At 52.8% G+C, this 15,823-nt stretch overlaps 1 protein-coding gene across 2 annotated transcripts in view; it reads left to right on the top strand.

Moving 5' to 3' along the window:
- Positions 1 to 12,824: 12,824 nt before the first annotated feature.
- trip10a (thyroid hormone receptor interactor 10a) overlaps positions 12,825 to 15,823 on the top strand; it is a 130,722-nt gene continuing 127,723 nt past the window's right edge. For both annotated transcript variants that reach the window (XM_038784702.1, XM_038784699.1), the window contains exon 1: positions 12,825 to 13,117. In XM_038784702.1, the coding sequence (XP_038640630.1) occupies positions 13,094 to 13,117 (24 nt within the window). In that variant the 5' untranslated portion in view covers positions 12,825 to 13,093. The remainder of the gene's footprint in view (positions 13,118 to 15,823) is intronic.

The raw sequence follows: 15,823 nt of genomic DNA on the forward strand, positions 1-15,823 counted from the left end.
CCTCATGTTCTGTGAGAGCAAACCCAGGCAGACTATTCGACTGTGGGGACGTTACTGGACATTCACACAAATGTACTTCACAGCAAGGGGTCACACTATCACAGTCCGAGGTGACTGTCCTCTCCTTGGCCCAAGACTCATAGCCCTAATTGTGATGATAACCTGCATTAATCATACTAGGAGGCTTGGTTTCCTAAAGAACGTTAGCAAACCTTGTTTTTTTTTCTTAGAATACGCCGGTTTCATGGACATCATTACTGATGCTATTTATTCTAGATTTATTTGATTGAATTTGAATTCTCCAGCTGCCATGGAGTCACTGAAAAATTAGTCCAGTAACAACAGGTGTACCACCGTACTCTTCAACCACTCCTCATGGTAGTTAGTTCCACGTTGTCGTATACTGCTTGTAGCTGCTCCTACCAGAGGATCTGCCCTCATGATACGCCATGTAAGCCTGAAATCTTCCCACATCAGCGTAGCTCGTCTGCAACCTCTCTGCAATGTCCATCATCCAACTACACCCAAGTCGACCCTTGTTTCTGTTCCCTCCACTTTACCCTCTGGATGACATCTCTAGCTTTTTGGCTCTGATCAAATGGCCAAAACACTGATGTCACTTTTGGATGTCACTTTTAAAAAATTTTTTAAATAAATTTAGAGTACCCAATTTTTTTTTTTTCAGATAGCCCAGTATCGGATTTTCTCCACGGTGGATCTGAAGTCTGCATACCACTAGCTCCCAATCCGTCCGGAGGATCGCCACTTCACAGCATTCGAGGCCGATGGCCGCCTCTTCCACTTCCTCCGGGTTTCCTTTGGCGTCACAAATGGCTATGGGTTTACAGTCCAGAGTGAGATTGGCAAAGAGGGGAGTGGGGGGGGGGGGGGCATTTGCAGCGTGGCTAAGCTGCAGATAGTGAGTGGGGGTAGAGGTCCGCCGAAGCTGAGGGTGAGACTCTTGAGATTGCATTGAAAATCGAGTCCCAGTAAGAGTGGGGCGCAGAGTTCGGGCAGGACGTATAGTTGAAAATTAGAGTAACTAGCGCCTTGGATCGTTAGAGTCGCGATGGTGCGTCCTTGGAGGTGAACAGAGTGGGAGCCCGAAGCGAGGGAGATAGTTTGCCGTGCAGGAAAAACAGGGAGCGAACAGCGTCTTACCAGATCTGGGTGTACGAAGCTCTCAGTGCTCCCGGAGTCGAACTGTACCCGTATACTGTACCCGTTGATTTGGACCGTCGTCATAGAGTTGTGGAGATGTTTTGGGCGCGAGTGGTCCAGTGTGACTGCGTTGAGTTGCGGGTAGTCGGCGGCTCGGTCGGCTGCCCTGGGGTGGCCCCGCGATGAGTGCCCGCTGAGGTCGCAGTCTTCAATCAAATTTTCTGAGTTTGGAGAGGATGGAGCCCAAGATGGCTGCCCCCGTGGATCGCACATGGCGGGCGGCGAGGAAGATGGCGTCCAAGATGGCGGCCCCCATAGATCGCACGTGGCGGGCGGGGGCGGAGTCGGGGTATAGGCCGCAGCGTTCCGGGGCCTGCGGGCCTGCGAGTGCGGGGAGAGTGGTTGCTTTGTGCCGCGGGAGGATTAGGGGCCTTCCTTGCCAGACACACTCTGGCGTAGTGACCTTTTCGCCCGCAGCTGCTGCAGGTCGCGTTGCAGGACCGGGCAGTGCTGCCGCGGGTGCTGGGACTAGCCACAAAAGTGGCAGGCTGGGGCAACATGGTGGCTGGATGGCCGCGCGGCGCAGGCCTGGGGCAGTCGCTAGTCGGGGGCCCATGACGGGGTCGCGGAGTCCGCAGGAAACGAGGTGAGGCTACGAAACGAGACCTCCATAGTTGTAGCGAGTTCAACAGTATCTTCTAAATTTTGAGCCCCTTTTCCAGCAGTCGCTGGCGCATGTAATTTGATATAAGGCCTGCAACAAAGACATCACGGACGGCAAGTTCTCTATGTTCAGCAGCATTTACTACCTGGTAATTACAGTCCCGGGATATAAGTCTCTTAGAAATTCTTCTCGCGATTCTGTGGGGCGCTGGCGGCGAGTAGTAAAAACGTGGCACGCGTAGACCTCATTGACGGGCCTCACGTACATTTTGTCGAGTAGGGCCAGGGCCTCTGTATATGAGCCGGTACAATTTAACTGAGTAGATATACGATGGCTCACCCTTGCGTGTAGTAGGCTGAGTTTCTGCTCCTCCGTCGTTTCTGTGGTGCTTGCTTCAGCCAGGTAGGCCTTAAAACATCGGAGCCAATGTGAAAAGATTTATTTCGCCTCTGCATCCTGTGGGTCGAGTTCCAGTCGATCAGGCTTGAGGGCTGATTCCATGGTCGTTCCTTACTGTTTCTTAAGATGATTAAATTGATGAGACCCTCAATTCACGCGACACGTGGTTAGAAGTGAACAGTGGATTTAATCGTCTTACAATAGAGCCTGCCTGTGACGGGATGATCTCTAGATGAACTGGCAGGCAGGCTCCGACTGCCAAGCTTTATACAACCAGTGGGGGGGGGGGGGGGGGGGGGGAGTCATGTACGGAGCCAAGGGTGGTGCCCAGTACAAAGTTCCGTACATTCCCAGTACACCTCCCCCTAGGGGCAGAGCCGTGCAACTGCTCGTGGGCCGAACTTACAGAGGCATGGTACAACATGTGTGATAACAGTGTGAATTATGCTATTATGATTCACCACAAGGTCCATGTCACGTGACCCCCACATCTCCATTCTGGCTTTGACAAGGGATGTGTATCCCTCATCTGGCTCCTTGACATGGCATATTTCACAACCATTAAGAATTGAAGGGAGGGTTGGCGGGTCCTTTGTCCTAGCAGACAAATAGACTCAGGTAAGCTAGCCTGATGAATGACGATGGTCTTTGTATAGTTCTCTTGAACTTGGTCCAAGAGACCTATACAAAGTCTCTTTGTAACAACAACAAAAAGGCAAAAATGTGCAAACGTCAACGTAAAATCAATACTTCAATCAAACCATACTGCACAAGCCCGCTCCTCTCCCATCGACACAACCCGCCTATTTATCCCTCCCACTCTACTCTAACCTCCCCCCCCCGCCCCTGCTGACGTTCACTCTCCCGCGAAGAAGTCGATGAATGGTTGCCACCTTCGGGCAAACCCGAATACAGATCCCCTCAAGGCAAACTTGATTTTTTCATACCCAGAAAACTTGACGTGTCCGAAAGCCATAGTTCGGTCTTCGGGGGTTTTGAGTCCCTCCATGCCAGCAGAATTCGCCACCAGGCTATTAGGGAAGCAAAGGCCAGAACATCGGCCTCTTTCTCCCACTGGACTCCCAGGTCTTCCGAAACCCCGAAAATTGCCACCCCTGGACTCATCACCACCCTTGTTTTTAGCACCCGGGACATGATCCCCGCAAATCCATTCCAGTACCCCCTAAGCTTAGGACATGCCCAAAACATGTGAACGTGGTTCGCTGGTCCTCCCCCGCATCTAGTGCACTTATCCTCTACCCCAAAGAATTTGCTCATCCGAGCCACCGTCATGTGGGCCCGGTGAACGACCTGAAACTGAATCAGGCCGAGCCTGGCACATGTTGCGGTTGAGTTTACCCTACTCAGGGCTTCTGCCCACAGCCCGTCCTCCATCTCCCCGCCAAGCTCCTCCTCCCATTTGCGTTTCAGTTCCTCCGTCTGGGACTCTTCCCCCTTCATGAGCACCTTATAAATATCTGAGACTCTACCCTCTCCTCCTTCTCCTCTATAGACTATTCTGTCCTGGATCCCTATTGGCGGGAGGTGTGGGAAGGATGGGACCTGTCTGCGTACAAAGTCTCGCACCTGTAAGTACCTAAAGTCATTTCCCTTTACCAGCCCAGCTTTCTCCTCCAAGCCCCTCAAACTCGCAAAACTCCCCTCCAGGATCATATCGCCCACCCTCCTCACCCCCACCCGCCGCCATGTTCGAAACCCTCCATCCATGTTCCCGGGGACAAATCGATGGTTATCACATATTGGAGCCCCGACAGACGCACCCACCTCCCCTACATGCCTCCTCCACTGGCCCCATATCCGCAGGGCCGCCCCCACTACCGGGCTGCCAAACTGGTGCCCCTGCATGAAGCCACCTCCGCCCGCTCCCAGATAGGCCCCGTACCCACCATCCACTTCCTTATCATGGCTATGTTAGCCACCCAGTAGTTGTTGATCAGATTCGGCAATGACATCCCTCCCTCGCTACGGCTCCTTTCAAGCATCGCCTTCTTCACCCGCGGGGATTTTCCCGCCCAGACAAAGCTCATGATGATTTTGCCGGTCCTTTTGAAGAAGGACTGTGGGATAAAGATCGGGAGGCACTGGAAGATGAACAGGAATCTAGGGAGGATTATCATCTTTACAGTCTGCACCCTCCCCTCCAGTGATAGCGGGAGTCCATCCCATCTCCGAAACTCCCTCTTCATTTGTTCCACCACTCTAGTCAAATTTAACTTGTGCAACCTGCCCCAGTCTCGTGCCACCTGTATCCCCTAGTACCGGAAACTTTCCCCAACCAGCCTAAATGGCAGCTCCTTCAGCCTATTCTCCTGGCCCCTTGCCTGCACCACAAACATCTCACTCTTGGCCATATTTAATTTGTACCCTGAGAACCGGCCAAACTTCCTCAATGTTTCCAGTATATTTTCCATCCCGGCGAGTGGGTCCGACACATACAGGAGCAGGTCATCCACATAGAGAGGGACACTATGTCTTCTCAGCATCCATTGCCACCACTACCTCCACCTCCTTGCCCGTCGGGGGCATCATGATCACATTAAGCCATCTTCTCAAGTCAGCTGCCTGCCTTTCACAAGCCCTGTCTGATCGTCCCCAATCACTTCCGGTACGCAGTCCTCAATTCTAATCGCCAGGACCTTTGCCAGGAGCTTGGCGTCCACATTGATCAGGGAGATGGGTCCTTGTCCCACTTCAGTATCAGCGAGATGGTGGCTTGCGACATTGTCGGAGGCAGGGTCCCTCTGTCCCTCACCTCGTTAAAAACCCTAGTCAAGACCCGTCCCACTAACTCCGAGAATTTCTTGTAAAACTCTACTGGGTATCCATCCGGTCCCGGGGCTTTCCCCGACTGCATGGCCTTTAGGCCCCCCAATACCTCCTCTACTCTAATCGGGGCCCCCAGCCCGTCCACTAGTCCCCGCCTACTTTTGGGAATGTTAGCCCGTCCAGGAACCTTTTCATCTCCTCCGGCTCTTCTGGGGGTTCTGAAGTATACAGCCTACTACAGAAGTCCCAAAATACCTTATTCAGTCCTGCCGGGTCCTCCACTCTGCTCCCCTTCCCATCCACCACTCTACTTATTTCCCTGGCCGCCTCCCTCTTCCTGAGTTGCTGTGCTAACAGTCTGCTGGCCTTCTCCCCATGCTCATACACCACTCCCCTTGCCTTCCTAAGTTGTTCCACGGCCCTACTCGTGGATAGCGCCCCCAGTTCCGCCTGTAATCTCCGTCTCTCCCTGAGTAGGTCCTCCCCCGGAGACCCCGCATGCTCCTCGTCTATCCGGTGGATCTCCTTAACCAATCTATCCATTTCTGCTCTGTCCACCCTGACCCTGTGAGCCCGAATTGAGATCAGCTCCCCCCTCACTACTGCCTTCAGCGCCTCCCACAGGGTCGCTGCTGAAACCTCCCCCGTATCGTTCACCTGCAAGTAATTTTGCATACACTTCCACAGTCTCTCACATATCTCCTCCTCCGACAACAATCCTACGTCTAACCTCCATTGCGGACATTGGTGATTCGCCCCCCCACCCTGCAGGTCCACCCAGTGCGGGGCATGGTCCGAGATAGTGATTGCCGAATATTCCGTATTCTTTACCTCCCCTACACAATCCCTGCTCAAGATAAAGAAATCAATTCTAGAATATACTTTATGAACATGTGAGTAAAACGAATAGCCCCTTCCCGTCGGCTGTCTGGCTCTCCATGGGTCCACTGCCCCCATTTGCTCCATGAACCCTTTCAGCTCCCTTGCCATTGCTGGGAGTCTACCCATTCTGGGACACGACCGCTCCAGCCCCGGGTCAAGGACTGTATTAAAGTCCCCCCCCCCCCCATTATCAACCTACGTGAGTCTAGGTCCGGGATCTTCCCCAGCACTCTTTTGATAAAGTCCACGTCGTCCCAGTTCGGAGCATTAATGTTCACCAGCACCACTCTCCTCCCCTCCAGTTTGCCCCTTACCATCAGGAATCTGCCCCCCCTGTCTGCGACTACGCCCTCCGCCTCAAATTGAACCCGCTTATTGATCATAATTGCTACCCTCCTGGACTTAGAATCCAAGTCCGAGTAGAAGACCTGGCTAATCCAGCCCTTCCTTAGCCTAGTCTGGTCAGACACTTTCAGATGTGTCTCCTGCAGCATAATTGCATCCGCCATCAGAGCCCGCAAATGCGCGGACACACATGCCCTTTTAACTGACCCATTTAGTCCCCTGACATTCCAGGTGATCAGCCTGGTTGGAGGGCACAACCCATCCCCCCCCCCCCCCCCCCCCCCCCCCACGCCGGTCAGCCATAACCTGTCCCAGGCCCGCCCCCGGCCCGTGCGCCGCGCTATTCGCCTCTTGGCCGCTTCCACCCCCGACCTCCTTTCCATTACCTACTTCAGAACCACCCCACGTCAGCAGAATAACATCCCCCCTCCCCCCCTAGCAACATTCCCCCCCCCCGGTAACCCCAACCCTGCCATCCATTGGCTGTATTCTCCCCCCCCCCCACCTGACTCCCTTGACTAGCCAGTCTGCTAGCCCGGTGACTCATCACTCCGGCGCCCACTTGTCCCATTCCCATTGTTTCCCCGACCTCATCCCCACTCCCCAGCACACCATCCCCCCCCTCCAACCCACTGGAGCAATCTCACTAACACAGAAAGGTCAAACAAAACGTAAACCTCAAACCGCCCCGCGAGGCTGCTCCAGGTGCAATACAGTTCCCGCCGCGTACACAGAAAAGTGTTAACCCACGTCCCTTTCCAAGCATTAATTAAATAACCCCGCAATACCCCAGTACTGCCTACCTCTTTAATGAGTGCGATGATGTCTCCTTCTTTAATAGCTCATTGTTAATTGTTTCCTCTGCTTACGACGGGAAGGTGGTGGCGTAGTGGTATTGCCACTGGTCTTATAATCCAGAGCCACAGAGGACCAGTGTTCGAATCCGGGTTGAATTTGAATTCAATAAGACTCTGGAATTGAAAGTCTAATGATGACCACGAAACGATTGTCATGAAAGCCCATCTGATTCACCTTTCGGGAAGGAAATATGCTATCTTCACCTGGTCTGGCCGAGAAGTGACTAACTGCCCTCTGAAATGGCCAAGCCAGCCACTGAGTTCAAGGGCAACTGGGGATGAGCAACAAATGCAGGCCCAGCCAGCGACACCCACATCGCTTGAAAGAGTAAAACAAAGCCTCTCCCTTTGAAGGACTATGTGAGGTTTTACTGTGTTAAAGATATATAAGTGCACATTGCTGCTTATTTTAATTGTGGAAAAATATTTATAATCTGAAGGTAGAAGATGAGGGGGGTTAGAAGTTTATAATAGGAAAATTTTCTCTGTGAGTTTGTTTGATAAGACTGAGGTTTAAAGCATATTTCTGTCTCTGTCCTTTCTGGAGACGTTATAAAAACGGAGGCTGTGAGTTGTGAGCGCTTACTCTCTTTTACTTGACTGTTGCTTTTACGTTGTTCTTTGTAGCAAGGTTCCACCACCATCAAGCGTACATCACAGATACTGACGGGCAGCACGGTGGCGCAGTGGGTTAGCCCTGCTGCCTCACGGCGCCGAGGTCCCAGGTTCAATCCCGGCTCCGAGTCACTGTCCGTGTGGAATTTGCCCATTCTACCCGTGTTTACGAGGGTTTAGCCCCCACAACCCAAAAGGTGTGCAGGTTAGGTGGATTGGCCATGCTAAATTGCCCCTTAATTGCGAAATAAGAAAGAAATGAATTGGGCACTCTAAATTTTTTTTAAAATCAATAAAAAATCACAGATACTGACCATTATGTCCAACTGGTATTTGTGTGGTTTGGGCTACACGAGCCCCCTCCTGAGTTAACAGTAAGGGAAGTATAGCAGTTATCTGCACTGCAGCCAAGCAGGTGTAACGACCACAGAACTTTACCTGTAGTCCTGATGCTGCTGGAATGTTGTGTCTAACCCACACTGAATCAGGCTGAGGAGAGTGTGAACTGAAAAGAACACCCACCAATTCTGGGAGAATTCACAATCTGCTCTTCTTTTCCTTTCCCCCTGGGCACTTTAGCTGGGATGGGGCTTCGGAAAGGGCGCAGGGGATTGACTAGAATGGTACCAGGTATGAGGGGGTGTGACTAGAAAAGCTGGAAGAAAAACAGAAAATGCTCAGCAATCCAGGCAGCATCTGTGGAGAGGGAAAAACAGACGTAACATCACAGCTTGATGTCCTTTCATCGGAAGCTGGAACTGCTCTCCTCGAAGCAGAGAAGGTTGCAAAGAGGTCTTCAAGAAAGGTTTTGACAGAGCAGAAGGGTAGACGCTGTTTCTGCTTGAAGCGGTCTCTGGCTTCTCCAACTTTTGCAGTCTGGTTTCCATATTACACAGCAGAACTCAACAAGAATACCACAATACTAGCAGGCTGCAGAAGACCAGCTAGCATTGAGGCTAGACGCTTAATACCTTCCCCCACCCACAGCCTTGTGACCTTCTTGGCGGGGCAAAGCAAAACAGGGGGAAACACAAGGCCATTTACAGAGGGGGGAAAATCCTTCTTCAACCCCCCACTCTCAATATCAGTCCAGGAGATTGGATGGGCCAAGTTATCTATATAGACATTTGTGATGTGATCTCAGTCCCAGTCTGAAAGATGTACAGAGAGTCGACACCTAGACGCCAGCAGGCAACACATTCCAGAGAAAAGGGAAATTGTGACCATCAGTTGATGAATCTGATTGGGGGTAAGGGAAGGGGGAGGGTGACACACAAGTAACATCCTCAAAAAAAAAAGCGAGAGGTCGATAAAAAGGGCAATCGCAAGAATGCTTAAAATGTTTGGACAAATTTCAAACAAATTCACCATGGGATAAAGGCCACACTGGTGTGAGGTTATCTGTTCTGGTGTCTTGTACTTGGGCTGGAGCAAGACAGCTTTGGACAGCCTGTACGACTCCTTCATTGTGCTTTGGTTGTTCTATGTAAACAGTCTCTACCCCCCCATTCTGAAAATTTTAGAGAAATTCATTTGTCAGAATTCTACCACACAGATCCATTCATCCACTGAGGTTGGAAAAAGTCTCTGCTGTCAGCCAGATATTTTACTGTTATTATTTATTTGCCAAATCAATAAAACCTGTTTCCACCGGACAGAAGTACAATAACCAGAGGACACCGCCTGAAGATAATACCCAGGAGGGAAAAAGAGTTTTTATTTTACACTGAGTTGTTGCGGTATAGAAATGGCTGACTGAAAAGGCGATTGAAGCAAATCAAGAGGATGAGAACCATGGAGAAATTAAAAGGGAGAAATTTGCAGGGCTATGGGGAAAGAGCGAGGGACTGGGCCTAATTGGATGATGCTTCCAAGGAGAAGGCACGGACGTAATGTATAGAGTGGTCTACTTTTGCGCTGCAAGCGCTTATGAATGAGGTGTCTCTGGGTAACCACAATGCCTGGAATGATCCCTCGTCAAGCTGGTCAGGACAAAGTGTGGCTTGATTCTCAATGTGAGCTGAGTCAACTGACATCAACCAGGATAGTAAATGGGCTGATGAATTCCATCTCTCAGTCCCAATATGGTGGTGAATGATGTGTGGCCTGATCAAACTTGAGTGCATGCAATTTGTCACGGGAGGGTTGGATGAACACGACAATGATTCCTTGTTTGTCAAGCTGCTGACACTGTCTGGAGCCAAACCTAAAGATCATCGCACATTTGGTCTGAGCCAGCTATCCCAATGAAGCATCGCACAGATGAAGAGGAGGGGGCTATTCGACCCATTCAGTGTATTCTGCCATTGTATGAGAACATGATTGACCTGCTCTGTAACTCTGTCTACCCACCTTGGTTCAATACCGTGAATACCCAACAATGATCTAAGTTTTCCTGTTTTCACTGGGTCCCTAGATGCAACGGCATTTTGCTGGACAGACTTCTGGGTTTCCACTCTGCGAAGAACTTCTTCATGACCTCCATCCCAAGCTGTAATTTCAAGGTTTGCTCCCTTGCCCTGGACTCATCCTCTTGAGGAAATAGTTTCACCCTATCTACCTATCCAATCCTTTAATCAGATTGCTCCCACAATTTGAATACTCCTTCATCGTTTGTACTCAACTAAGTCCAAACTTCATCTTTGTAACTTGTGCTCATGGTTTAACCCACATTTTCTCACTTTTCACCATTGGTAGTGCCTGTGTCTTGCAGCAGGATTTCGAAGTTCTTTATCCTTCTTTTCAAATCCCTCCATGGCATCAGCAGCCCTATCTGACCTGCTTTAGTTGTCTAACCCTCCGAGATCTCTGCGCCTCTCCGGTTCGAATCTCTCGCACATCCCTGATTTGAATTGTCCCGAAACCCCTCCTGAAATCTCTCCACCTCTCTTGCCTCTCTCTCTTTTCAAACACTTCTAAAAAAGGATAACTGTAAGCATGTCTCACAACCTCAGAACATACCAAAGTGATTAACAGCCACCTACACATTTTGGAATTGTAGTCACTGCTGTAATGCAGGAAGCAAGGCAGCAAATTTGTACACAGCAGGCTCCCACGAACAGCAACCTGGTAATGACCAGATAGGCACTTTTGTGACATAAACAGAAGATGCTGGACAATCTCAGCAGGTCTGACAGCATCCGTGGAGAGGGAACGCTCCGTCTTGTCCAGCATTTTCTGTTTTTTTTTTCAGATTCCAGCATCCGCAGTATTTGCTTTCAATCATTTTTGTGATGTTGATCGAGGGATGCATTTTGGGCCAGGTCACGGCACTGGGGAAAATTCCTTTGAAATAATGCCACAGGATCTTGCATGCCAACCGCAAAGGGAGGCAGGGTGAATATCAATTGAATATTTCACTCAAGGTGCAGCACCTCTGACATTACAGCACTAGCACAGTGCAGTCAGCGCACCGGTGGGGCGGGGGAGGGGGGGGGGGGGGGGGGAGTGGGGTTGTGCTCAAAGTCCTGGAGCCACTTGGACCTGCATTCTATGGCTTGGCAGCAGACATTGTTTCATAGATTCCCGAGTGCAGAAAATGAAAAATAGAAATGAAAACCGCTTATTGTCACAAGTAGACTTCAAATGAAGTTACTCTGAAAAGCCCCTAGTCGCCACATTCCAGCGCCTGTTCGGGGAGGCTGGTACGGGAATTGAACCGTGCTGCTGGCCTGCCTTGGTCTGCTTTCAAAGCCAGCGATTTAGCCCTGTGCTAAACAGCCTCAGGAGACCTTTCGGCCCATCGGATCTGCACTGACCCTGCGAAAGAGCACACTACCCGAGTCCACTATCACGCCCTTTCCCTGTAACCCGAAACTTGCTAAATCCTACCAACTGTCCTGGCTTGAGACAATTCACACCTCATTAACCTGGGGTTACCCCCTATCTCTGGATCTGTAATGATTTGATCACCCGCAAATGCTCGCATTCCAAGCATTGTCTGGCATCTCTGACTTTGTCTATATAAATGTTTCTGGAACCCACCTCTCCATTCACCTGAGGAAGGAGCTGCGCTCCGAAAGCTCGTGTTTGAAACAAACCTGTTAGACTTTAACCTGGTGCTGTAAGAATTCTTACTGTGCTCACCCCAGTCCAACGCCGGCATCTCCACATCATGCACATTCCTGGACAGTAATGGACAATTTTAGCACGGCCAATCCACCTAACCTGCACATCTTTGGACTGTGGGAGGAAACCGGAGCACCCGGAGGAAACCCCCACAGACACGGGGAGAACGTGCAGACTCCTGACAGTCACCGGAAGCCAGAATTGAACCTGGGTCCCTGGCGCTGTTAGGTGGTAGTGCTAACCACCTTTGTGGAACGTATGGCCACGTTTTTTAAAAAATTCCAATTAAGGGACAATTTAGTGTGGCCAACCTGCACATAAGAACATAAGAACTAGGAGCAGGAGTCGGCCATCTGGCCCCTCGAGCCTGCTCCACCATTCAATGAGATCACAGCTGATCTTTTGTGGACTCAGCTCCACTTTCTGGCCCGAACACCATAACCCTTAATCCCTTTATTCTTCAAAAAACTATCTATCTTTACCTTAAAAACATGTAATGAAGGAGCCTCAACTGCTTCACTGGGCAAGGAATTCCATAGATTCACAACCCTTTGGGTGAAGAAGTTCCTCCTAAACTCAGTCCTAAATCTACTTCCCCTTATTTTGAGGCTATGTCCCCTAGTTCTGCTGTCACCCGCCAGTGGAAACAACCTGCCCGCATCTATCCTATCTATTCCCTTCATAATTTTAAATGTTTTTATAAGATCCCCCCTCATCCTTTGGGTTAGGGGCGCCTGCGCAGACCCGGGTACATCTGGCCAAGTTAAAGGCGATATGTAAATGCAGGTGAATGATGTCCTGCTCAGAGGTCCCCCTCCCACCTTCAAGAGAGGGGGAGACAAGTGGGAGTGGGAGGCCGGTGCCTGGTTGCCCCCCTTCTAACAGCACCAGCCCTTGACGCAGGAAACCAGCACAAGAATAAACAGACCAAACCCCCCCCCCCCCCCCCGTTTTCTTTGCGTGGCGGGCGGACCGAGCGCAGTCTGGGCGCTTGCTGTGCCTCGGGAAACTGCGGCGAGGCGCAGTTGAGCTGAATTGGCGTCCGTGACGCGGGGGGGGGAGGAGGAGAGGAGAGGGGAAGCTCGGAATCAAGCAGGGGGCCAGAGAAATGTTTGCAGCTTGAAGAAAGCCCAGTCAGCAGGGAGGGCTTTCTCACAACCAAACTAGAGGCAGAAGGAGCGCGCGGACCCAGAGAGCCGAGGGCAACAGAGCAAAGCAGGCGACGACAAGGAGGAGAAGCCATAAAGAGTTCATCCTGGTCTGTTCGTCTCTCTCTCCCCCCAGCCGGAATTAAAAGGCAAAGTTTAACAGCATCATGGAGTGGGGCTCGGAGCTTTGGGTGAGTCCCTTCAAAATTAAAGCAGAGACAGTGAGAGAATGAGGTTAGAAAGTTGTTGGCGAGTTTGGGAAGGGTGAGTGGACCCCCCCCCCCCCCCCCCGGAATAATGTTTACTCCCATTGATAAAGGAGCCAGGAAAGTTTCTCCAGAAGGAAAAGTTTGATCCCTGAATAAGTTGTTTTAAACTCTAACAAAACATGTTCCCCTCTCCCTCCCTCCCTCCCTCCTGGTGGATGTGGTTCAGTCTCTCTCTCGCCCACTCGGGGAGGGCTCGCACGGATTGATTTGTATTTTTGGTCGGTTGTGTTGTTTAAGGAGCGACTCTTTCAAGTTGCGAAGCAGTGGAGCCCGTCTCCCAGCCCAGAGAGGGAGCCTCCTCCCCTCATTCCTCCCTCCCTCACTCCCCTCATTCCTCCCTCCCTCACTCCCCTCATTCCTCCCTCCCTCACTCCCCTCATTCCTCCCTCCCTCACTCCCCTCATTCCTCCCTCCCTCACTCCCCTCATTCCTCCCTCCCTCACTCCCCTCATTCCTCCCTCCCTCACTCCCCTCATTCCTCCCTCCCTCACTCCCCTCATTCCTCCCTCCCTCACTCCCCTCATTCCTCCCTCCCTCACTCCCCTCATTCCTCCCTCCCTCACTCCCCTCATTCCTCCCTCCCTCCCCTCATTCCTCCCTCCCTCACTCCCCTCATTCCTCCCTCCCTCACTCCCCTCATTCCTCCCTCCCTCACTCCCCTCATTCCTCCCTCCCTCACTCCCCTCATTCCTCCCTCCCTCACTCCCCTCATTCCTCCCTCCCTCACTCCCCTCATTCCTCCCTCCCTCACTCCCCTCATTCCTCCCTCCCTCACTCCCCTCATTCCTCCCTCCCTCACTCCCCTCATTCCTCCCTCCCTCACTCCCCTCATTCCTTCCCTCACTCCCCTCATTCCTCCCTCCCTCACTCCCCTCATTCCTCCCTCCCTCACTCCCCTCATTCCTCCCTCCCTCACTCCCCTCATTCCTCCCTCCCTCACTCCCCTCATCCTCCCTCCCTCATTCCTCCCTCACTCCCCTCATTCCTCCCTCCCTCACTCCCCTCATTCCTCCCTCCCTCACTCCCCTCATTCCTCCCTCCCTCACTCCCCTCATTCCTCCCTCCCTCACTCCCCTCATTCCTCCCTCCCTCACTCCCCTCATTCCTCCCTCCCTCACTCCCCTCATTCCTCCCTCCCTCACTCCCCTCATTCCTCCCTCCCTCACTCCCCTCATTCCTCCCTCCCTCACTCCCCTCATTCCTCCCTCCCTCACTCCCCTCATTTCCTCCTCCCTCACTCCCCTCATTCCTCCCTCCCTCACTCCCCTCATTCCTCCCTCCCTCACTCCCCTCATTCCTCCTCCCTCACTCCCCTCATTCCTCCCTCCCTCGCTCCCCTCATTCCTCCCTCCCTCACTCCCCTCATTCCTCCCTCCCTCACTCCCCTCATTCCCCCTCCCTCGCTCCCCTCATTCCTCCCTCCCTCACTCCCCTCATTCCTCCTCCCTCCCTCACTCCCCTCATTCCTCCTCCCTCCCTCCTCCCTCATTCCCCCTCCCTCCCTCCCCTCATTCCTCCCTCCCTCCCTCCCCTCATTCCTCCCTCCCTCCTCCCCTCATTCCTCCCTCCCCCTCCCCTCATTCCTCCCTCCCTCCCTCCCCTCATTCCTCCCTCCCTCCCTCCCCTCATTCCTCCCTCCCTCCCCCTCATTCCTCCCTCCCTCCCTCCCCATCATCCTCCCTCCCTCCCTCCCCTCATTCCTCACTCCCTCATCTCCCTCCCTCACTCCCCTCATTCCTCCCTCCCTCACTCCCCTCATTCCTCCCTCCCTCACTCCCCTCATTCCTCCCTCCCTCACTCCCCTCATTCCTCCCTCCCTCACTCCCCTCATTCCTCCCTCCCTCACTCCCCTCATTCCTCCCTCCCTCACTCCCCTCATTCCTCCCTCCCTCACTCCCCTCATTCCTCCCTCCCTCACTCACCTCATTCCTCCCTCCCTCACTCCCTCATTCCTCCCTCCCTCACTCCCCTCATTCTCTCCCTCCCTCACTCCCCTCATTCCTCCCTCCCTCACTCCCCTCATTCCTCCCTCCCTCACTCCCTCATTCCTCCCTCCCTCACTCCCCTCATTCCTCCCTCCCTCACTCCCTCTCCTCTCCTCCCATTCCTCCCTCCCTCCCCCTCATTCCTCCCTCCCTCCCCCTCACTCCTCCCTCCCTCCCCCTCACTCCTCCCTCCCTCCCCCTCACTCCTCCCTCCCTCACTCCCTCACTCCTCCCTCCCTCACTCCCTCATTCCTCCCTCCCTCACTTCCCCTCATTCCTCCCTCCCTCACTCCCTCACTCCTCCCTCCCTTCCCCTCACTCCTCCCTCCCTCCCCCTCACTCCTCCCTCCCTCCCCCTCACTCCTCCCTCCCTCCCCCTCACTCCTCCCTCCCTCCCCCTCACTCCTCCCTCCCTCCCCCTCACTCCTCCCTCCCTCACTCCCCTCACTCCTCCCTCCCTCACTCCCCTCACTCCTCCCTCCCTCACTCCCCTCACTCCTCCCTCCCTCCTCCCCTCACTTCCCTCCCTCCCTCACTCCCCTCATTCCTCCCTCCCTCACTCCCCTCATTCCTCCCTCCCTCACTCCCCTCATTCCTCCCCTCCCTCACTCCCCTCATTCCTCCCTCCCTCACTCCCCTCATT

Source organism: Scyliorhinus canicula, chromosome 25, assembly GCF_902713615.1.
Source record: "Scyliorhinus canicula chromosome 25, sScyCan1.1, whole genome shotgun sequence".
Taxonomy (NCBI): domain Eukaryota; kingdom Metazoa; phylum Chordata; class Chondrichthyes; order Carcharhiniformes; family Scyliorhinidae; genus Scyliorhinus; species Scyliorhinus canicula.